General features: G+C 40.6%; 1 protein-coding gene across 1 annotated transcript in view; it reads right to left on the bottom strand.

Annotated features, from left to right (window-relative positions):
• LOC139345849 (retinoic acid receptor beta-like) overlaps positions 1–24,766 on the bottom strand; it is a 170,297-nt gene that overhangs the window by 98,945 nt on the left and 46,586 nt on the right. Inside the window, exon 2 of the mRNA XM_070984709.1 lies at positions 7,402–7,782. Within this exon, the coding sequence (XP_070840810.1) occupies positions 7,402–7,591 (190 nt within the window). The 5' untranslated portion in view covers positions 7,592–7,782. The remainder of the gene's footprint in view (positions 1–7,401; positions 7,783–24,766) is intronic.

Genomic DNA, 24,766 nt, shown 5'->3' with positions numbered 1-24,766 from the left:
CAACCAACTGACTACCCCTCACCCCTCCCTTTCCAAGCATGTAGGAGAGTCTACGGTGGTGGTGAAACTCATGAAAAATGTGAAAGGCTCTCTCAGTGTTTGGTATGTCCATTCTGCATACCTGTCAGCACTGGGATTTGAAAGTAAGGGAAATGTCACGGCGCCCCTCCCTGGGCCATCCCGCCACCCTTAGCACATACTCCTAACATTTAGATAAGGCTGAACAGTGAGAGAGTCTACTGGCAAGGGAGACAGTTGGTAGAAGAAGGTGATTGTGAAGATGGATGGATGGATGGATGGATGGATGGATGGATGGATGGATGGATGGATGGATGGATGGATGGCAGAGACAGTATATATACAGTCATTGGTGAAGCATGTTTCTGCGCCTCTTGGGTGAGCTTATGCATGGCAGATTTGTCGTTTTTGCCTCTGTTTAATCCACTAAAATCCATGTTGCATATTTTACAAAAGCATGACTATGGCCAACACTGCTCTTCATTAAGTATGGATGTGCCTCCTCTTATTTGGTGAGATACTTTTAGACTTTTTGGCATGCACTCCATCCCTCTCATGTTCATCCTTCTTCTTCTTCTTTGTCTTGTTTTATGGGCAGGTGCCACTTGACTGAATGACTTTTCATCACTAGATGTAACATCTTGTTCTACAAACTGCCACCGTATAATCTGATGTAATCTTTAAGTAAAGCTGGGCCTGTTTATTTGATTAGCAGCTTTTATTTGAGAATTTAATGTATGATGTGGTAGCAGATAAAGTGATAGCTTACCTATGACCTCCAGTCAATGCTCATGTTCAATCAGACTTAAAATCAGTAATTATTCCAAGAGGTTGTTCAATTAAAGGGCTGTTTCACCCAAATTACTTTTTTTTTCTTTTTTATTTCATTTTCTTCTAAATGTATCTGGTCATTACTTTTATTCAATGATGTAGAAACAGAGGTTGAAAGAGTCCTGGCATATTAATCTCAAGTAAATGTACTGTTACATTGAAGAAATTTTACTCAAGTAGAAGTATTTGTGTAAAAGTAAACTCCTGTGAGCCTGTGAACATACACACTCTACATGTATGTTTTCTACACTGTCAGCTGAGGGCAGAGTGTCTCCTCTCTGGACATGGAGCTCTCTGGAGCGCTGCCATCCTGTAGCTGCAGACAGACAGACACACAGCGGAACAGACAGACAGGTGAACAGACAGACTGGTGAACAGACAGACGGGTGAAGTAGACAGACGGGTGAACAGACAGACAGCTGAACAGACAGACGGTGAACAGACAGACAGCTGAACAGACAGACGGGTGAACAGACAGACAGGTGAACAGACAGACAGGTGAACAGACAGACAGCTGAACAGACAGACAGCTGAACAGACAGACGGGTGAACAGACAGACGGGTGAACAGACAGACAGCTGAACAGACAGACAGCTGAACAGACAGACGGGTGAACAGACAGACGGGTGAACAGACAGACGGGTGAAGTAACGCACCAGCAGTTTCTTTTCTGCTGCACACGCTGATATGGCTCCTTTCTTTTGTTCCATTCTCATACTGTTTATCAGAACTTTCTCATGTTATTTATGCTCATTTATGCTCACAGCATTGAAAGAGTGCATTTTTAAACTTAACAATTTAAGTGGTTTGGATAAAACCCAGACCTCACTGTGGACAGTTTGCATTCAGAGTAACTGGGATGCTGTTTACAACTGTGTAAAACCAGATGCCACTGAAGGTAAGTATTTTTTTTTTTTTCATTTTAATTTGGATGAACTCAACCTTACAACCACACATACATTAAGACACACCATCTTTCTATGATGTAGCTTTACCGCAAAAGCATTTATGCAGACTCAAATACAAGTCTGTTTAGAGCAGGTGACACGATGCTCTCTCTGCTCAGGTTGATGCTGCTGTGTGGATTTCAGGAGGAGACAGAAAGGATCATTTCCTGGGAGATAGGGCAGGAATGTTTCCGTAAGCATCTCTGTATAAGATGAGGAGTGTGTCGACAATCTCGTCAGATGAAGGCTTTGATAATCTTTTGTAGTTGTGAGCAGGTAGGACACTGACAGGTTGGAAGTACACGTATCCCCTCCCCCTTCCCCCTCAAGGCCAGACGGGAGGAGACTGTGGGGAGGTGATCCGACAGATGGGAAGAGGATGGAAGTGTGTGAATGACAGGGTCTATTAACCAGCTCACTGACATGTTTGTGCGTATGCTAATGATGCCTGTACTGGGTTAGGGTTAGATTTTGTTTCCAACTAGTCTTTTTTGTTGTTGTTGTTGTTGTTCGTTTTTTTGTAACTTACAACCCAACAACAAGCGTGTGTGTGGTAAGTAGGCATGATTTGAGATCAAATTTTCACTTTTATTTTAACTTTCAATCTTCACACAACTGCCTTGTCATTTGTTGTTTGTGCAACTGAGTGGAACACTATGAGTGTCCAAAAGTGTGCACACGTATTCCCATTGGTATGATTCATTTAGCCAAGACTGTAAATGCATGCACAGGAAACAGGAGTTCTTGGAGTGAAATCAGGGAGGCAGTGGATGCAGCAGTGAGGATATATTACATGGCAGGCTTTTTGTACCAGCTTTCAGAACAGATTTGAACACTTTAGCGCCATACATCAGTCATGCTAATCGATTTGAAGCATGGTGAATGAACAACATTTGAATGCCTTTAAAACCCAGTCAAGACTGGAACTGTGGGGCTAACATCAGCTACACAGAAATGTGTTTAGAAAAGGACAACCTAAAATTTTGACAGGTCAAAATAATGTTGGTATGATCAGCAAATGTGTCAACAATAATACAGACACATATTAATGCACAGTAAGTATGCACTGAGGATTAATGGGCCATTTGCTGAAAATGGCCTCATGGGTTAAAATATTTCACTTGCATGGGTTTAAGTGAGATAATGATTTCAGAAACAAAGTGGATACAGTGTTAATGGGATATTGGACTATGGAAAACATTTTTGTGAAAGTTTAACGCCGCTTCGTGTGATATAACAGTGTGCAATTCTGAACCTAAATGTGCAACTATAAATAATGTATACTTTGCATGTTTGCTGCTCATTTTTAAATGCCTTAAATTAATTTACATGTAAGTAAGTATGGAGACTCTCGACACTGGCTTGAGTTGTTTGATCCATCACAGTACTGAAACAAGAACAGATGGAGTTAAAAAATCTGCAATACTTTGCATCATAATGATGGAATTAAAGGAAACAAATGGCTGCCTGGAATACAGAAAAATTAACTCAAATATGGAAAACACAGCAGCATGGTTTCAGTAAGAGTTAGCTGTGATGTTATGCAAGGACATGTGTTTTGTAGTAAACTGACTAAAACATGCAAAACTACTGGTAAGGTCCAAAAAGAGACATTTAGGATGTAAGAGATTAACGCTGATTATTTTTCCAGTGTTACGAAAGAGAATGTTCTAAACCAATACTGTTCAGAGATGCATTTTCAGTCCAAAGTACAAACAAAACAGGCATCAGCCTTCAAATAATCAAATGAGTAGAAATCTTGCTGCGTATTATGGAAATAGATGCAATGAATGTAAAATTCCTGTGAATTAATGTATTAATTTATGTTCACTTGATCATCATGTTTCCTTTGTCTTTATGTCTTCTATTTATCTCTGTCATGCAAACACACACACACACACACACACACACACACACACACACACACACACACACACACACACACCGGGTCATGTTTCCATCACTTCTGGGGATATTATACAGACTTACATTGATTTCCAGGAGACTTTCCCAAACCATAACCCACAGTGTGACAGTAAACAAATTTATGTCCACACAATATGAGTAATACAGGTCCCCACACACACAACCACGCATCCCTCAGTGATGTTGACTGGGCCACTGACGTCCCCAGGAGGTATGTGATGTTTGCAGTAGAACACAGCTTCCTTTGTAAATCCCCCAGTGGAGGTAGAATGCAGCAAGCAGGGCAAACCGGACCGCTGACCCAGCAACAGCGAGTGTTTGAGTTTGTCCCTTGGGACGCTACCGCGGCCTGGATCATTTGTGTGAATCCTCAAATCACACTCAACAGCGGCGCTCATTACCTTATTGTTTGTTTCATCTGTTTTTTTCTTGATGTCCAAAGTTCAGACGCAGTCAGGCAAATCTGTATCAGACAGCCTCACATTTATTCTTTTGTCTCTAATGTTGAGAAAAATACAGTCTCTGCCTTTGTCTATTTCACATGCCAAAGGATGATCAAGGAGAAGACAGCATCTGTACTCTTTTTATCTACTTTTTGTTATTGTTTTTATTTTTTAGATGAATAGTTCTGCATATTTCATGTCTACACTCTGTCCTGCACTAGTCAGAAAGGTGAGTTCATATTAATGTATTGACATTCTCTTCATCTTACTTTCAAATGGATGAACTGACTGTATTTTAAAACACAAAAGAAATTTTATATGGATCTGCTCTAGGTATACTTGCAATATGAAGACACAATCATCTGTCTCTTTGATTGAAGTGAGATGTGTTGTTTATGAGAACATAAATTGCTTGAAGCTCAGGAATGTGTTTAGATGCCACACCAGTGCACATGCAGCCTGCAGCCTGTGATAGAAAGTAGTTGAAGTACTTGATTGTACTTGATTAAAACCTGAAAAACTGTTAGTTTGCCTTTGATGTGAAACTGTGTATGAGTTAATGAGTTTTACTAACAATAAATCAAACAGATAAGAAAAAATAAATCAACTAAAATGAATGCCATAAGTAGAAAAGAGAAGTTGTACATGTTATGAATTTATCAAGACATGTAATTAAAATAAGAGCAGATCAGAAAACAGAGAGGCTTCTTACTAAAATATGAAGACTTGAAATGTGAGGACCTTCCTGTCTCTAATTTAAGACTGTTTCAAATAAAGGCCTGGTTCTCTCTATACAAAAAAAGGCTAAAATATCACGTTATACTGTAAACTTTCTGGACTCTCTGAGTTCAGCAGCACACAGAGCTGCACACAGGAACCCCTTCACTGGGAGAGGAATCCCCCCTGGGTGAACCTGTCTGCTGGTTTTCATGTCAGAGCAGATTATAAGGTGATGGAGGGAGGCTAGAGGGAGGAAAGGAACGAGAGTGAGTAAATATGTGGAGTTGAAAGTTGAAAACAATAGGGCTCAGGATTTGGCAACATAAACCAGGGCGTGTCAAAAGCATTGCTACAGTGGTGTGAGACAACAGGGGGCCACTTACAATGAGGAAATAATCAAGGAGCCATGAAGTTTTCTGGATTTCTTACTATTGATTGAGATCATTATCATCCTTCTCTGTCTGTCTGAACACCTCACACTTCAAGAGTGTTGTGGAGATGGATCTGTTTTTTCTTTCTGATACTAGTACTGTACATGCTGATTTACACTGGCAATTTAGTATTACACTTCCATTAAATTAGGGAACTCACAGGAGACAGAATAAAAACTTGAATGTTGAAAAACAGTCAAAATTGAAGCAGCAGATATGAAACATGTCAGAAAGACTGATCTTGATATGTAAAATTGGTGCACCTTTAAAAGAGCACTCCACTCCTATAACATAGCTGGACTCGAGATTGACAGTTTAAAATCAATGCAGCAGAGATATATCCTTATTCCACACAGTTTTCTTCCTTGTCAAAACCGGGAGCCTGTGTTACCCACAATGCAACTCAACCAACTCACCAAGAAGGAGAAGGAGTTGGTGTGGCTGTAGAGCACAGTGTTTCAAACTTCAAGGATCGAGCACTGAGTCAGTGCACCAGCCACAATGACATACCTGCAGAGTTTTCCAGGTGCACAAGCATTTGCAAAGTCATGGCAGAGGACGCTTGCATGTTTTCCACCAAATCAGATGACGTAGCAATTAAAGGCACCATCAGAGACAGTCGTTTCCAATAGGAAGTGTTTTCAAAGTGCATTTGAAGAGAAAAAGAGGAAGAAGGAAGATGCCCAGTTTAAGAAGAGATTGCCTAAACTGACTTTTCTTCTTCTTTTTTTTAAATAAAACAGACAGATACTCCACGACAGAGGAGCAACAAGTAACTGATGTTACAACAGGTGTAATTTTGGTCGAGGAAACTAAGCTAGCTAACATTAGCTGTCTTACCCAACACACACAGTGCTGGGAATGGCTAAATGTTAAAATGCTCAAGACAGATCCTCCAGCAGGGACGTCTATGTTTGCTACACTGCTGAGGTCTTTCTGCAGTTTTTGGACTGCAGAGACTATTTCAGTTACAAAATGTCTGAAAACTCTGAGGAGGGCAGAGGGACAGAGAAGTGGACTGGTTATATTGGTACCCAGAGGCTAAGTGGACTGGTTTCATTCTGAACTGAGAATGGTCAAGCAAAGAAGTTGAACCAAGAGCAGAACTGCTGACTGCACAGTGCACAAGGCTCTAAGACAACTGACACTGAGACAGGTACCAGACCCAGCAACATAGCGTTTGTGTGTACTATGGAGTGTGTAAACACTGTGCACCACTCTTTGCTTTAACGTGTGTTTGCATTGTTTATACACCTCTGTGTTGATGTTTTATTCTGTTGCTGGATTGAAATTTAATACATATACATAACAATGTGAAGATAAAATTACAGTATGCATACCCACTACAATAAACTAGACTACACCACTGTACACAGAAACAGTCAAATAAAACCGGCAACATCTGCAGATCAGCCAAGGGTGAAAAATCAGATGGCATACTCATCAATCATTGATCTGTTCTTCAAGTTGATTGATTATTTATGACTGGTGATCATTTGAAGCGCTTCAGTTGGAAAAGTTAGATTTCTCATTTGGGTCTGTCCATTAGTTCTGTCGCTTTGTTACCTGAAAAGAGCTGCCTCCAAATACTATGATTGTGTTAAGGTAAAACGGGAAAGGCCTCACATTGGCCTTTGCCTGGGGTCTCCAAATCATCAAAACCACACCTGCTGCAAGCATTATGTCCCACAGCAACGTTTTTAAGATATTTGCTTTCTATAATGTTTGGATACTGCAAAATGATTATGGTTCAGGAATGATTGTGTGAATGATTACACCATTAATACATAAATCACAGGGCTGTGACCGTACAGAAACTCGTCTCCAGCATGAAAGTTAGCACTAAGTACTCACACTGAACAGCAATGCTGAGGTGTGGAAACGTCCAATGGAGACACTGTAATTCCTCAGCTTTGCTGATCTGGTGCCTCAATTTGTAGGACAAACACACTGACACCACTTTTTTCAAGTATAGGCCACCATTACTACTTGGATAAGGTTTATCAATCATGGAGTGATAGCGGACATTGGAATGGGTCAGGCACATACAGCCAGTATCAGTGTAGGTGCAGCAGAGGTACTCACCAACAGGGGAGGGTGTGCTGCCACTGCTGGAAGGCTGCTGGATCTGTAGCCTCTGCGGTGACGGTGGTGGCAGCTGCGGCAGGGAGCTGATGATCGATGGGAACAGGAAAGGATACACCCCTGGTGTGTAGCGCCTCATCTGGACCAGTGGAGGACTGCTGCGAGGCTGGGCACGGCTGGCAGTCTTCATCACAGCGGTGGACCAAGGGTGCACTGAGCGCTGAGCAAACTGAGGCTTGGTGAAGCTGGGAGGCCATCGGGTGAACCCTGCCTGCAGTTAGTGTGTCTGGAGCAGGTGTGGTACCACCTCAGCACTCCAGAGATGCATGGTGGTGTAGTTTAGTGTCACCCAGGCTGACTTAGAGGTTTGTTTCGCTAACCCTGCAACAGAGACACACATTGATTATGAGTTTGTTACATCTCTGTAGCTCTTCCAGCAGGAGACGATTAATTAAACAGTCTAATGAGAAATGGGTAATTAGCATGGTATAACAAAGTGTAGCACTGTCAATTTGTATTTGTCTGCTGATCTTTTTCTATTTTTCCACACTGAGTTAGATGCAGGGAATTCCTTGCATATGCCCATTCCACATTGTTTGAAATCTGCCTGTTCACTGTACTTGAGTCTATACATATGGACAAATGGATAACTAAACATGGGGGGGGGGGGCGCTTTGTAAATAACTTATTTATATCATCATCGTTCAATTGTCTTACTGCTCTCACTACCCAATTTGGGTATATTATACATCCCTGAGCCAAACATCAATATTAAAAGTCAATATTGAGCAGATATTAGCCCTGCTGGTTGTAGGGCTTTAGGGATGGCAGTGTTGCAGTTGAGTGGCAGAGCGGTTGGTTGGTCCTGCCTTAAATATCAGTCAAATCAAAAACCTATTGTACAGACATTCCTAGTCCACAGAGGTTGAGGCCTAATGCCTTTTGTGATCCTATGACTTTTGATGTTGTGCTGCCATTACATAACATGTTCGTTTCAGACAGAAATATCTTGAAAACCACGACATGCATTTCCATGAAAGTTGGTACAGACAATCATGTTCCCACAAGATATACAGGACAATAAAGTATACAAATACAGCTTTATAACTGCAGAAGTCCTTTGTCCATTATTTGGATTTATGAACAAATACATGTGAAACAAAGCATGTTTCCATCAGCCTCAGCTGTACTGTACTGCAGTGCTAAATATGTGTTATCCTGGATACTATATGTTAGTATGCTGGCTGCCATGGTATACATTAAATCTGCTACACATCAGCATGTCAGCATTGTCAATGTGAGCATGTTTGCATTTAGCTCAAAAGGCTGTGTCTAGCATGGCTGTAGACTAAAAACAAAAGCTAAAGCCAAACAGAATGCAGTTACTGGATGATTCTGAAAAATCTTGGATGGCAACTAGATCATTGTAAAAATACTGAAACCCAGTCTCTTTCCCAGGTCATCAAATACAGCAATACGTTTTGTCACGCTGCTCATACAGATGTACAAGGGTGTTAATATATAAGTGGGACAAGTACTTGACCTTGCTGCAAAGACAGACTGCTTGTTGACAGGGAAGGAAAAAAAACTTGAACTCTGTACACTATGAATGTGGTTCAGTAGCTGGAACGGATAATTCCCAGGTTTCAAGGGCTTCCCGGGATATTCCCAGCAGAAAATTTACCCTTGTTCACCAAAATTCTCCTCATGCCAAGGTAGCTGCTGTCTGACTCAGGGTGCCAATGAAAATTAGCAGGGTGGAGCTGAGGTGTGATCAGTCCTCACTGCTGAATTCTGTTTAACAGGGTTTTAAACTGCGATGTTATAATGGTGTTCATAACCCTCTAATCTGCAGTCAGAGGCCCATTAAAGTGATCTGTAACCACACTTTGTAATTAACAACCACCAGATAGTGTCCTGCTGGTGTGCTGTATGCCACTGAGGAGGGTAGAGACTAAAGAGAGGTGAGAGCAGAGAGAAGGATGGGGATATGGTATTCAAATAAGATCTGTGTCTGGGTGTCCTGTTCATAGTATGGACTATGACTTGAATTGAATGGGATCCGCTGGCCCACTCTTAAAGCTCACAGGTGAACATGAAGTCTATACAATGTTTCCAAAGGTGTTTTCTAGTGGTTAGAAATTGGATTGTTGCATCCAAAATCATCATTGACACTTGTACAAATGTTTTGTCAGGTCTGTCTCCATGAGTGGAAAATCATCAGGACAAATAGAACCATCAGTGATGGAGGAAACATCATCACTGTGGAAAAAAACATTGCTGTACAAAAAACAAATATCACTACTGGATATGCCACTTCATCATCATAGTGAATGAGAATGTTATCAGTGCAGATACTGTATAAATATTAACACCTGCAGTTGGAGCATCATCCACAAGTGTAAACATTATTTCTATCATATCTTGGTTTTCAGAAACACTTTCATCAACAATGCAAATACATTTGTGGAGTGTAAATGAGTCATTATTACCGTACATTTGCTTGAGTGTGACGTGTTGTTTTTAGCTTTATTTATTCAGGTATTTTAATCAGGAATGCCGTGTTCACACAATTACATACATGAATGCCTGGACACTGCCCAGTAAAACTACACTCTCCATTGCCATCTTCTCCCTGAAAGACATACAATGCTGCCCTGCACACACTGAAGGACTTTTTCTTAGTTAGTTAGTTAGTTAGTTAGTTTTGTCTTGTCGCGACATGTACCCTTACAGTGAAACTTTAATCTGTAATATGAATATTATTCTCGCTGCTTCCTGTGTGTAAGGGTTGAGGGGTTGTGTGGTGCCTCAATAACAGGTTGCAGGAGTGGGAGATAAGAAATGCTGCAGCTTCCAATGGGATGAGAGCTGCTCCTTGTTTGGCTCCAACAGTCTGCTACCGTCACACACAAATTACTCTAACAGTTTAATCAAGAGGGACAGTGAAAGCACACACAGGGCAAGTTCTACTCTCAATCTTGAAACTTCTGCTTTCAGAAAAAGCTGTTCAGTACAGTCAGTGTGGAAGAAAGGACCAGTCATTATAATAGAGCTATTTACACCTCACATTACCACCTTCCACTGTATAGAGGTACCATGACAAAGTTTGAATCGTGGGATCATGGAAGACTTAGTATTGCTTCATTAGGATTGTGTCAGACTGAAACAAAAGTTAAATGAGGTATTTCAGGAATAATCAGACCATTCTCGTTCCCAGGTCATCAAATACTGATGTCACGGCCCTAGACGTCTCTTACAAATGCACAATGAGAGACACCACACAACAAAAACAACAAAAGCAAAGACCAGAGTATGTGTATGCAGTATGCTGCATGAGCTTAGTGAATATACTCAGCTGCCCCACAATGCATTACGTCTCTTCAGACTGCACAACGTCAGAGGCTCTAAATATGTCACTTTATGTGGTAATGTGGTCAGTTTATCCAAACAACACCTTTATGGAAATTTGCAGCAACATTTTTGGAGATGTGAAGGAGCCGCTGGCAAGTTACTTTAAAGACAAAACATGTAACATTTAATTTCAAAATGTACTGATACATTTCATTTGGTCATCTCCAGTGGAGACACTGGCGTCAGCAGGTGATACTGCAGAGAATGAGGAAGGAAGTCACCAAACTGGACCAAACATGCAATCAGACTTAAGGGGCAAATAAATAGACAGATCCACAGAGCGCTTCAGCCTTTGAGTTTTCTGGATAAAAACATCAATTGAGGCCAGGAAGGACAAGCACTCCCAGCAAAGATTGTATTGTGCATCTTATGTACTTTGAGTGCAGTACTTTGCAGCCCTCAACAAGTAAACAACCTCTCGAATCCAAAAACACTCTTTTCCATTGTAATGAATTAGTTCAAAATTAGTCTTTTTGCAGAGATGAACCACTCAGACACAGGTCACCTGTTAATGGCTTGTTTATCTGTTTTTAAGAGTATGATTGTTTCATTAGAATGAATTATTTAAATAACTAAATTATCCAACTGACCAGCAGATAGCAGAATTATTAAAGTCCTGCTAATAGTAATTGTCCAGATTGTGGGCTCCACATTTGAATTCTGAAAAGAATGAGCTCTTTCTATCTACAGAGGAAGCAGGTCTACTTCTACTAGAGACAGACCTTCGCGTTTTTTTTGCAAGTTTTGCAGCCACCACATTTTCTCCCACATGCTTGGATAGGGAGAGGTGACACAACCTCACCACTATATGCAACAAAGTCAAACTGGTCTTTTAAAGAACACACTATAACTTCATAACAATACATGTGGATGGATAAACAGTGTTACTTTAAGGATTTTAAATAAAGATAATGGAGGTGGAAGGAGGAAACTAGATTCTTCTGGGAATGTTGTGTGAGATGTTTATACTGCAACAAAACTTTCTACAGTCTGGTGTTATTCACACAGCAGTGTGATCTGCAGATGCATCTTTGGTCTTACCACTTCTAAACAATCTCCTGTAAGAAAACTTCCTGCCTTTATTATAGTGAGAAACAAGAGGCAATGCAGTGCAAGAATAATTCATGAGGCTTAATTTAGAAATGTAGCTCCCACTACCGTCGCAGATAGAAACCTGATAAGAGCACAGCTACAGAGCACCGGCTGAATAAAAATAGAAGACATTAAAAACAACAAACTAGTTCATATAGACATGACAATTTTGTGGAGCCACTCATATGTACTACTGCGGTACACATAATGAGATGTACTCACTAATTTGTGTTTTGTGGGTTTTCTTTTTCTTTTTTTTATTTCCAGCCTCAGCTTTGCTTGAACTGTCTGTGTTGCAGCATCTGCTAAAAACTAATGTTCCAGTTATGTTCAATGTGATATGATCAATGTGATGGCATGGTGAAGTTTAACTGATAACATGTTTTCCATGCAAAGTATTTTAACTGAATGAATTTCAATGAGACATTTCAATCTGACAACATACAAAAGGGAATGAATATGAATAAAAATCCAAACATACAAAATATTAATCTCTAGTGTAGTCACTGATACATACTTGTACAGTTGTATACTTCATTGTACATGACATTGCTGCTACCTTAATACTGTACCCTCATTGTGCAGATTATACTGCACAATGTTAACCATTCATTCAACGTTAGTCATCTGTGAGTGGTTAGGGATATCATATTTTTGGTATGATTGTGTAGAAGGAATAGTATTCATGTACAAGTCTTGAATTTTATTCTTTTTTGTTTTTGTTTGAGTGCTTCAAGCAGTTTTGATTCCATTTGATTTCAATTTTCATTATAAAATTGATTTTCAACAACTTTTTTCCCCTCCCAACTTTGCATGCAAATACATAATTGCTGAAAAACTATTTTCAGAGGTTAATCGCAGGTCATCGTGCAATTTTTTCAATAGGGGTATTTAAACCAGTGCATGTTTTGTGTTGATATGCATGAATTTACACACTGTGTGTGAGTCCCATGAACCCAATGCTGATTTCACCCAAATGAAATACTATGGCAAAGGTCTTGCAGATTGTCAAATGCAACACCTAAAAATGGCCTGACCCAAACCAGTACTCAGGTCCACACTGCAGGTCCAGGTCCAACTTCTGTTTTTGCTACAGGCATGAAGAAGGAGTCTGACTGAACAACACATGCTGCATCTTCAGCAGCTAATCAAAATAAAATGCTATGATTAAAATTGGTCACAAAATAGCTAGATTTAATGTAAGCATTTAGAAACAGAATATTAAAAACAACAATTAATGATTTTAGAGGTAGTTCCATGAACTGAATACTTCCTGGGGAATTAACAGCCAGTAGCTGCTCCTTTACAGTGAGTTTACCAGGTTTGATAAACTGGTGTGGAATGGATTAAAGAAAACAATATAAACCATGTTACACAGTCAGAGGTTTGGTAGGTATCTTTTTGAACTTTGAAACTGACCCTGCATTATTACTCCTGTAAGAAGGTAATTGAGTCAATTTCCCAAAAATGTTCAATTACTTCTTTAAAAGCCATGTAATACTGAAGTGAAATGGACAATGGCTGTTTAGAATGTACTGGTTAAGAGCCAAGAGGTCTTTTGTCAGAGGTTTTCCCAGTTGGTTTGGAGCTGGATGACAAAACAGACCAAGCTATGGACACAAACCACAGGCTGCTAATCAGCAAATGCTGAGCTGGCAACCATTTCCTCAGGCTCTGTGCAGGCTTCTGTCCGGTTGCTTTGGGGTATTTCTTCTTTTATAAATGGAAGACATCCACCCAATGCTCCAGGAAGATAGTTATGTGTCTTTCTTTAGGCCAGGTACCAATTTTTGAACCATGAAATATGTATCAACGTTCAAACATTCTCTACTGCATGTCAGCATCCGTACAGTACATTCTGTGTTTATCCACCCTCTTGTATCTCTCTTCCCACACAGTGTAGCAGCTCTCAGCTCCCTGTGATAGATAGAGGTTCCCTCGATGCCGACCCCTGGCATCTGGATCACAGCCATAATGACCGGGCCAAGTGGCGCTAACATGCCTCAGAGAAAGGTCAATAGACCTGAATGGCACTACAGGTATCGACAGTGTCATCCATCAGAGGCTGGAGGGGCTCAACAACGACATGACAACAATTGATTGTACATCAGTCACTCTGGGATCAATTGCAAAATCATTTCTGCATCATTTTCAGGTGCAGGGAAATCAAAGTGAGCAGCCCCTGCACCCTTAAGGGACAAGATACATGACAGGCTCTCACCTAATCAGACAAACTGCACAAACACATTACCTTCATTATACATACAGGAGCAGTGAGGGTTTTTTTCCTTCCTCCATGTGCATTATTCATTATGCTACATGAAGGGACTCTCTGCAGTAGGGTAGACATGCGGGGGAGCTGCTGTTTCATGTTGAGCATGGAGCTGCTCCAGCTGGGAGTCTTGGGACCCACTCTGTGTATCAGGTCTTATGAAGACACTACAGTACAACTCTATTCATTAATGCACATGCACCCATGGTCACACACAGGCACAAGCACATAGATATGCACACATGAAACAGTTCACACACACATGCCTGCACTGCAGAAAATATCAGGGATGTCGTACATACTCATTATCTTGTACTGTAACTCTTTGTTTGGAAAAATCCGTCTACGGAAACAAAAGGTAAACCAGGTTGGTACAGCAGTCAGAGATTCACGCAGGGAAGAAGAGACTCCTTCATGAAATTACTATAACAAGAGGAAATACTTTTACAGGGAGTGAATTTAATATTGCATTTCCTTGAAGTAATAATCCATAATCTCATGAGTGGCAGATTATGAAAAGAATAGTAACAATTGAATGTGAAGATGCAGTGATACCCTGACTGGAGCCCACATTTCCCAAAATACTTTCAAACTTGACCCCCGCAGGCTTTCTGTCAACATTGCAAACCCACGCCATCTGATGACATCATCAGGGTTATAGTGTTGCAAAGTGGGACAGTTGAAGACACTTTGTCTCTCATCCAAGAAGTGACTTCAGCTCTGACTGGTGGGGAGTTCCTGGTATTTAACCTCTGTGGGGTTGTGAGCAAGGTCATTGATACCACCTGGTTGGTTAGCTGTCCTGGCTGTTGTAACAGCAGTTAGAGTCGTTAAAGTCACCTGAGGCCAAGGATAAATGACAGTCACTGAGCAGTCAGTCCAACAACTGACAGTCGACCAGTTGCCCTAGAATCAACCCTCCTTCCTGTTTTTTTTTCTTTCTTTTTTTTTTAGAAAATGGAGATCTGATCATTTTATATTATGATATAAATATATACTCTTCTAATTACGTCATGGATTATACCTCAAAAAGTCCCCCCCCCCCCCCAAACACATGCAGAAAGCACTCTGTTGTGCATCAGTGCTGGAAAAGCTTTAAGCTATCTTAACGGTATGTTTCTGAAGTTTGTACTAGAGCATCAATCCCAAATGTGTGAACATGAAATGCAATTAGTGATACACACATAGTGGCATAGTTTGCTTTGCAACATGTTGGCTAGTGTCAGCTAAAGTTAGTAGCCATCCATCTAGCTGGCTATTTAGCCTCAGGCTTGCTAGCTAGTCATGACTTGTGATTGATGGTCATTGCAGTTCAGGCAGAGAGGACCCTGAAAGTGAATGTGGAGAGAGTTAGAAATTCCTTTTGGAGTCTCAGTGTGTGTAGGTGACGCTCCTGCTCAGTATTAACATAAAAACACGGGATTTTTCCAGATACTGCAACAACCAGCAGTTTTAATTAATTCAGCATTCTGTCTGAGAAGTCAGATTTCTGCATGACGGGATGTTTATAAAAACTACAAAACCCACCAGTCGCAGCCACTGTTGCTATGGAGAAGAAGGATTTTCAGTTCATTTTTTGCTCCATAGTTAACACAAAATTTGAAAGTGAAAAGAAAAAATCCATTTTCTCCACAGCACAATCTTTAGCTTCCACCCACTATTAACAGTGCACATAACACAGCTTAATCTTGGCGACTGGATCTCGTTTTGCTGATAAGCACCTTTAAAGTTGAAGTAAACTTCTCCCCCAAAGTCCAAAGTTTTTATGTACTCAAGCTTTTACCTTCGACTTTGACTCAAAGTCCCAGACACAGTTGTTCATCTTTTGTACTAATGATTCAACTATGAGAATTTCATGCCAATCCAAGCGAGAAGTTCTGGGAAAATGAGTGGGACGTTTACTTCCAGAACCAGAGGTGCCCGAAATAGCTCCTCCCACTTTAAAGACAAACAGATGTGTTAAAATGATATGAAGTAAACTTGAAGGGTTGGTTTAAAAAATCAGGAATAGCTGTTTAGTGAATGAAATGTCTTTTCTGATTCAACAAAAATCTTAAATTTGCTCTAATTAACAACTAGCAACATAATGTTCATTGTGATGTCTCATGTACTGTATTTAAAACAAGTTTTAAGTCAGCAGCCTGATCACTATCGCTTATGGAAATGACAGAAAATAAGTACCACTTTGAAGGCAGGATAAAGTTATGGTATGCTTTGGAAAACAGTATGCAGTTATAGAAATGATTCTAGTTCATGGGCTAAAACATACAACATCAGTGCACTGGCCCTTTAAAGGCTGGAGAGCGACATGTTTTGCAGTGAGCTCACATCCACAAATACAGATACCTGACAGGCTCAGAGAGGTGTCCAAACTGAGGCTGTACCTCTGGGTGTTATTATCTCCACACAGAGGCACACTGGGAGAATGTCTGAAAGCTGCTCCTAATCATGCTAAGTGTGACTAACCAACCCTGGCCACTTTCTCCTCGGGACACACACGCACAGACGTATGGCTGTGATGATAACTTCTGAAGGATATAGTGCTACAAGCAGCCATTTAGTCCTCTGTCACTGGTGTGATGTGTACGTAGACCTATCTACTGCAGCAGGTACTGCATGTATGCTGTATTGTAAAAAAGTGGCAGCAAGTTACAAACACTGTAACAGACATGGTTTCCATGGTTGTTTTAAACAGCATTAAGGAGGAGTACAAGTAGACATAGGACATTGCATTCAGTATAATTTCATGTCATTTAATGTGCTGTATCTAGAGACAAACTAACTTAACTCAAGGTCTGCTGACATGTTGTTTTTCTTCTTTTCTTACCAGCTTGTCTAAGAGTCTTAGACAAGCTGTGTGTGTGTGTGTGTGTGTGTGTGTGTGTGTGTGTGTGTGTGTGTGTGTGTGTGTGTGTGTGTGTGTGTGTGTGTGTGTGTGTGTGTGTGTGTGTGTGTGTGTGTGTGTGTGTGTGTGTGTGTGTGTGAATGCTGCTTCATATTGTAAAGCGCCTTGAGTGGTTGATAAGACTTGAAAAGTGCTATATAAATACAGTCCTTACAGGCTTGTATCACAGCTTGTGGTGACTGCTAGCTGGCTGGCTGATCTAAAAGATTCTGCTTTTTGGCAAATGGTTGGGAACCCAATAGAATTCCTTTACAATTTTATGCAATGCAAAATGTAGTGTCAAGGCAGGCAGACACTGATAGTTTTTTCCATAATGGCCTCATTTACACAAATGGCAGATGCTGAAAAAGAATGGTGCCATTCTGTTTCTAAGCCAGTCCCAGAGCCCACAAGGCACAGCCTCAAACATCACAGAATGATGCTTGTAGACTGAATAATAACTGAACTGTCATCTGGTTGTATTAAATGAGTTGTGTTATGTTAGCATAAGTTAGCATTTCATCAGTAAACACCAGTTTGGGTGCTACCATTCTTTTTGAATAGTCTAGAGTGGACATTGCCCCATTCAAACACTAAAGGTGTGCTCAGACCAAACAAAGATTATAGTCTTTTATTATTAACATAATTAACTCCCAGCAGCCAGTATACTGACTGTATAGACATAAGCTGGACCTAGCCAGCAAACTATGCACTGATGAGGAACTGCATGAAATATTTACTCAAGCTGAAACATTTTCAACTCATGCAATAACATTTTTGCTTCAGTTCACGCCAGCCAGGGTGAATGTGTGTCATCTCTTCATCACATTGTATTGCATATGGCTTTAACACACCTTATGAAATTCGGGCAAACTACACTGCTCTGACAAATAAAAAATCTGGCAACTGCTGCAGGAGTGTAACAAATCAATCCAATCATTGCATTCATCCAAATGAAATGATTTGATGTCTTCCTACTAACACACCTGCTTACCTGCATGCACTCTGCTGTGCACTCATTGTGCATGACTAGAGTCTTACACAAGGCTAGACAGATATATTGCTAAAGCTACAGCGAGATAGTCACACATGAATGGCAGAGAAAGAGCAAAAGGTGGGCAAGGGAATGGAGAAAAGGACAGAAGAAAATCACAAAAAGCATAGTAACACTAACTGAGAGATGAGACCATTATCTGGCAGGGCGGAGATGGCAGAGCTGAGCGTATGCACATCTTGATTATGGTGGTGAGATGCAGCTGGTGGCACTGGTGACTCCAGCACACCTGCAGACAATCACGCAGACACGCTCAGACGAGAGACAAGCTCTGAGAGGTTACTGCAGTTCAGATGATGTTCCGGGGCAGATGTAACACACCTGCCAGGCCAGGTAGCCAGTACACTGAAAAACTGAAAGGTCTGTCTGTGACTGCTATGTTGTTTGTGTTAATATGATTGTGGCATTCAACAGAGTTGTTTATTTATGGATTTATGAAAAGAACCCCTTTTCTCATTTCTGCTTTCATGGACTGGTCCTCCAGCAGTAGTTCAGCAGTGTGTGTCCATGTGTTTTAAGGGGAGTGGCTTTCATGACATGAAGGGAGCCGATGTGTCCGGTGTACACTTTCAAAATGTAGTTTACTCTTGCTGGTTTCTTAAAAGTTACAAAGTCCAGGTTGAATGTGCTTGTCAAGTACTCACAACTACTTATGAGCACCAACAGAAAGGTTCTAATACTCACAGAGCAGTAACACATAAGTTCATGTTTTTCAGATTTTCATGAACATCATACTGAGTACTTGGCCAGTCATGTCATGCACAAAATACACTACAGTATACACTACATTACGAATGCAGTTTAAATCTGAAGAAAGAAGAGCTCAGTCCAATCTTAAACTGCTTCTGTGCACCAAATGTGGATTACAGCTTTTAGCAATCCCCTTCCATGCAGCCTGTCAGCCTTTATCGCTGCTCGGCTTTGACACAAAACGGAAGCAGTATTCCAGAAGATACTAACTGCTAATCATGACATATATTTTCCAGCTTTAGCTCAAAAGAAAACATGCTTAATGTAATATGTGATTTTTATCAACAGTGACAACATAACTAGAAAAATATGCTATCTTTCTTTAGCAACAAGCAGCTGACAGACAAACAGTGCTTCCATCAGGACTCTGACATCTAATATGCTGAGCATTATATTTCTCATCAGGGCCAAAAGACGGGGTCATTACATAATGGTGTAATTAGTGGGGTTTGGTATAAAAACAGGCTCAGGAAAGCACAGCGCCTGATAAGATGCCAATAAAGAGGAGAGCCGCAGCATGTTAACACCAGCTCTGAGGGATATAAGCCCCCTTTCAGATTTGAAGAGAAACACTTAAAGACCAACCATCACAGCTACATCCTCTGCTGTTTTCATAAACTCGCAGCCACCCTGAGCTGTCTGTCCCCTTGCTGAGCCTGGAGCCAAGCCAGCCACAATATTGTTTCATTTCTCACCGAGGCTCCAGAGGAAAGAGGCCTTTTCTCCTCCCGCCTTCTGCACACTCACACATCTACAGACTCAGCTCTTTATCTCAGCTTTATGCAGACCACTTAAAAACTTATTTTACATCCATATTGGGCTTCGCATGCCTGTTTTCTGTCATCACTGAGCACGCATGCTCAAGTTAGAGAGCCGTGCTCACACCCTGAGGCAGTCAACCAGCTCGGCTCATCACCTTGTTTGTACGAGCTGTGCTGGCAACAGTCACCAGGCTCTGTCTTTTGTTTCCTGTTCCCCGCTCAGCATCCTGTTGTCTGCTTTGCATGGAATAGCCTTGTCCTCAATAGCGCTGTTGTCCTGATTAAGCTCTATCCATCCAATTAGCTCTGCTTGCTCATTTTCTCAAGTCTGAGAAACAGTTTCGGTAACACTTTGCTTGAGGAGCATGGTGATGCATTACAAGCAGATTATAGATCCATCTGAAGTAGTGATAAACCTTTGGGTAGTTTGGACCTAGACCCTAAAAAAAATCAGTCGAACATAAATGCAGTGGTCAACTGTCAGCAGTGTGGACAGTATGGAGTATGAAAGATTCACAGTACCTATAGTGTCACTTTACATCTTCTCTGCCGGTCATCCCTGCTCTGTCAGTCTCCACTCTGCTTGTTCAAGTTAAATTGGGGTGTCAAGTTGCTCTTTAAGTCCACTCTCTGCCAGTGTCTTTACTTGTTGGGGTACATCACCATATTTCCCCTATTTCCAAGCATCAATGGACATCAGCTTTTCAGAAGGGACGCAATATTATCACATCTGTTGCCAACATTGGCAAATATTGGCTACTACTCCATAGCTAAGAGTTTTGGCTTTGGATTGCTAGGTGGACAAGAAAATGTAGTATTTTGAGAACAACATGTTGGGCCGCAAGAATGTGCGATGGCCATTATTCACTGTTCTCTGACATTTTACAGACCTACAATGAACTGATTAATGGAAAAGTAATTGACAGATTAATCAATAATGCAACTTATCATTGGGTGTCGCCCCAATACAACATTTGCACTATAGGATTATAAAACACTCAATCTGTGAGTCCCTGAAGAAGCCTATGTGATAATCCATAACAAAATGTTTTGACAGGTCCAGCATGAATGCAGGATTACTTCATATAGCACAGACAGTATGGGTGGAGTTTCATGCAGGAAAGATTTAGTAAACTGTCAATACTCCTGCAAGCTGTAAACTCAGGAGCTCAGCAAGTTATTCATTTGTCAAGTGAGTGAAAGGTTTTCCCCTTCTCTGGCTCCTTCTTCACACACCCACAGTGGGTCTCTGAAAATTTCGATAATACACACTGACAATCTAAAGGCCATTTTCAAACTGACAATAGCTCCCATGACAAATCATCAAACTGACCTGTAAACATTCTGCAAAAAAGAAAAACGTCACAATAATAAAGCAAAATATTGTACAAAAAGAGATGTTTGAACTTATGAGATTATGGGTTCATGGCCTACAGACTGGTGGACAGTCTGGCAAACAGAAGAGGGCTTAAAAGGCAACCTGTTTTTTACCCAGGAGAACAAGCGCTACCAGCAGTGGACTGGTATAAAAACAACAATAACAACATCACCATAATGATAATAATAATAATAATAATAATAATAATAATAATAATAATAATAATAATAATAATAATAATAATAATAATAATGTGTCTTTGGAAGGCACTTCTCAAAACCATCATTAAAAAGTGCTTTATACCACAAAGACAAAGATACAGGAATAAAATCTTGATCACATTAATGAATCTCTGTCAAAATAATCTAGAAGTGACCATGAATACAGCCTCTTCACCCAAGCATGAGTGTGTTTACAAAAATATTTTATCTGAAAATAAGCAGGATTGTGTTAAGCCAGTTTGATTTGCATATTGTTTTCATATGGCTATTGTAGTAGACTATAATAGCCATGGCTAACATTTAGGGATACATATAAATTAGCAATTCAAGACATCCCTATTGTCAGATAATTTGAAAAAGGTAAACTAAAGATAAAATATTAATAATAAAACATTAATAATGATCATTAAAAATGTCACGATTCTCTTTTCTTTCTATTTTTTTTTTTTTTGTCTCACATGAACACAAACCTCAAATCCTACGTTCTTCTTCTCTTAATCCCCTGTAGGATCCACACAAATACACAAGCATCCTTGTTTGTTCCATGTTTGTGTTCCTTATGGATTATTCTTTTGGATGATTTCTGTCTGTGTGTGAGGCTCTTTTGTTTGCTCCTGACACTCAGTCCCTGTGGCTGGTTGACAGTCACCAGGTTCCTATACTCATATTTATATGCAAATGATGACGAATGGAATCAGAAAAACCGAATGGAGTGGAAACTGCACATTTAAATTAAAATTTATGAAAAGTGTTCAAGTTTGTACATTTCTTGAGGCTAAACATTTCTAAAGCTAAATTGGAATGGACATGCATTTGTCAAATACAATGACGGAATAAACGACGTTTGGCAAATTCAGTCTGATGAATAGCATTAAAGCTGTTTACAACAGCTAAAAAGTGGCTTTGGACACAACTTTGCAAAAACCTCCCTGTAATGTCTCTATTTATAAGTGGATTTCTTTGTTCATGTCTCCGGCCTGTGAAATATGGCTGTAGAAAAACTAGCTGCTTCTGGACATGAATGTGTTTTTGACAGTCAGGGAGCTAGTTTAGATTCCTCTACTCAATCACATCATTTTTTCTGACATGATGATGCTCATTATGGGGCTTAGACGCTCAGACACCAGGCAGCGGGAAAATAAGGGAAGAAGCCAAGCAAACTGTGTTGCCTTCAAAGTCACTCAAAACCATGGCCACAGAGTGGCAGTGAAACAAGCACAGTGTTTTGTGACAAGCTGCATGCAGATGGGTATTAAGTAGCCTCACTCAGGATTAGAGGCTGGGCTCTGTGGTGCGGCAGAAATCTGTGCTTTAAAAACTGAGCTAAGCCCCAAATGATGCAACAATCATGCTCAAAAGGGTCTTCAGCGCTGGGTGCCACAGCTGCAAGCGTGATGTGTGGGACAAGAGGTCGTTTTTGGGACCAACCACCAGACTAACTGAGAGAGTGACTTTTGCTTGCAGTAAACAGTAAAGCTATCGTTCAATGTACAGCACAGTATGCTGATGCCACAGCAGCATCCTAAAGGCCAGGGCTGACCCACCCTTTTTCAGAGCTCTAAACATGACTCCCTTTGCCACCACCCGCCCCTCTCATCTGTCAGATGTCTAAGTTGGAACAGTGCTTTTGAAATAATTCAACCTGTAATTTCCATACAAAAAAACATCTAAAAGATTTTAGCATGAACTTTGCAAAATGTGCAGAAAGACAATGAATTAAAATCAAAATCTCCATAAATGGCAGTCAGCTTAGCAAGCGGCTTTGTGAGGCTGTGTGTAGGTGCAGCACTGCTGTGAGCTAGCTGCTAATGTCACAGTGGCAATGTTGACATGCTGATGTTAAGCAGGGTCTGTTCAACATGTGACTGTCTCAGTTTCACAAGTTAGCATGCTACTGTTTTGTAATTAGGAGATAATTTTGCAACATTTGGTCAAAAAGAACCAAAGGTATTGAGTAATTCTGGGTGAAACAAGAATGTCTGTACCAGATTTCAATCCATCCAGTAGTTATTGAAACACTTCAGTCTCGAAAGTGGCAGTTTTGTTTGTTTGTTTGTTTGTTTGTTTGTTTGTTTGTTTGTTTGTTTGTTTGTTTGTTTGTTTTTGGCATTTAACCATCATTAGATAAAGAGGGCAGAGATATGAACATGGACCATGGTAGAGAGAGGGTGATGGGTCTACATGCAAGAAGGTTTCTCAGCTAGAACTGCTTATGTGACTTCTTCTGTGGTCATATACGCCTTTCTAAACCTACACAGAGAAGGGTGTTGTGGGTAACTCTTGGTTGCAGAGGCTGACAGAGGAGCACAGTTCAGCACCCAGATCTCAGCAACAAGCAGGGACCAACGCATCAGCGAGCTGGTTGGTTGAGCCAACATCCTGCTGGAAAGTTTCCGTTATTTTTCCCTTAAATGTGTATTTCAGCATTATATTTCCACAAGTGATCTTCTGGGAGCAAAGCGGAAACTTTATTCCACTTCAAGACTTTTTAATATAGTTGCCCATCTTGTCATTGTCCTATTTGTTTAGGTTGATAAATGTTAATTACTTTATTTTTGTTTCATAGATGGTGTGGTTTGTTTATACTGTAAATTCCTGATTTCTTACATTTTTGTGTATTATGGTTAGTTAAACATGACACTACTTCTTAGTGGACATGTCCGAGATAAAGTATTAAAGAAACATGACAGAATATGTCTGAAGGGCACCTCACCTCGCTTCCATACAGCCTGGAGAAGCGTAATTCCAGCCTATGGATCATATTGCATGATCAAAATGACAAAACCAGGCTTGGTTATACGCAGCATATACACACCATGGTAACACTATTACAAACACAAATAGTCAACAGGCGTCCAGCAGGACCCCAGTGAATCTCATACTGTTTGTTGCTGCCCCTTTTCCAACAGTAGGAGTATTGTCTGTAACATACAGCACAGTGCAGCACAGGCCAGTCAGGACATGGATTCACCTCAAATATCAGGGATCTGTAGAAACCTCCTATACTGGCAGCCTCTGGTAAAGCCCATTGTTTTACTCTCCACTCCTCTTAACCACTTCTCTTCTGATCTTAATTGCTTATTTATAGCGCAAATAATGGTTTTTCAATCTGTCCTGCTTCCACATGAACAGGCTATAAAACTTTATTTAAAACTACACATTCAGGTGGAGGAGAAAAGTTTCCGGTTACACACCGAAAGCCCCGATATGGCAACAGCACTTGGGAGGATGATGGAATGGAGGAGAGTTGCTGTGTTGGAGCAGAGGTCCAACGCAAACATCTAGAAAGGAAATGTCTTGTGGAATAATAGTAGCGCTTTGTGATTTTTGGCTGAGGAGCAAGGCTCAGTGGCCTTTCCTTCTGATTCTTGATGATTCTTCCATCACTGAGCGAGTGAAAGTGGAAGGAGGTAGGAGGGGTGCTGTTGTGTGTCTGGAAAGTTTTTATTTCAAAGTTGAGAACGGATCATAGAATTTAAACAAGTGCAGTTATGCCAGTTTGTCAGATTGGTTTTCTAACAAAATATGTGAGGAGAAAC

The sequence above is a fragment of the Chaetodon trifascialis genome, chromosome 17 (assembly GCF_039877785.1).
Source record: "Chaetodon trifascialis isolate fChaTrf1 chromosome 17, fChaTrf1.hap1, whole genome shotgun sequence".
Classification (NCBI taxonomy): Eukaryota; Metazoa; Chordata; class Actinopteri; order Chaetodontiformes; family Chaetodontidae; genus Chaetodon; species Chaetodon trifascialis.
Note: the sequence above shows the minus strand (reverse complement) of the source record. Positions and strands in the feature narration are given on the sequence as shown.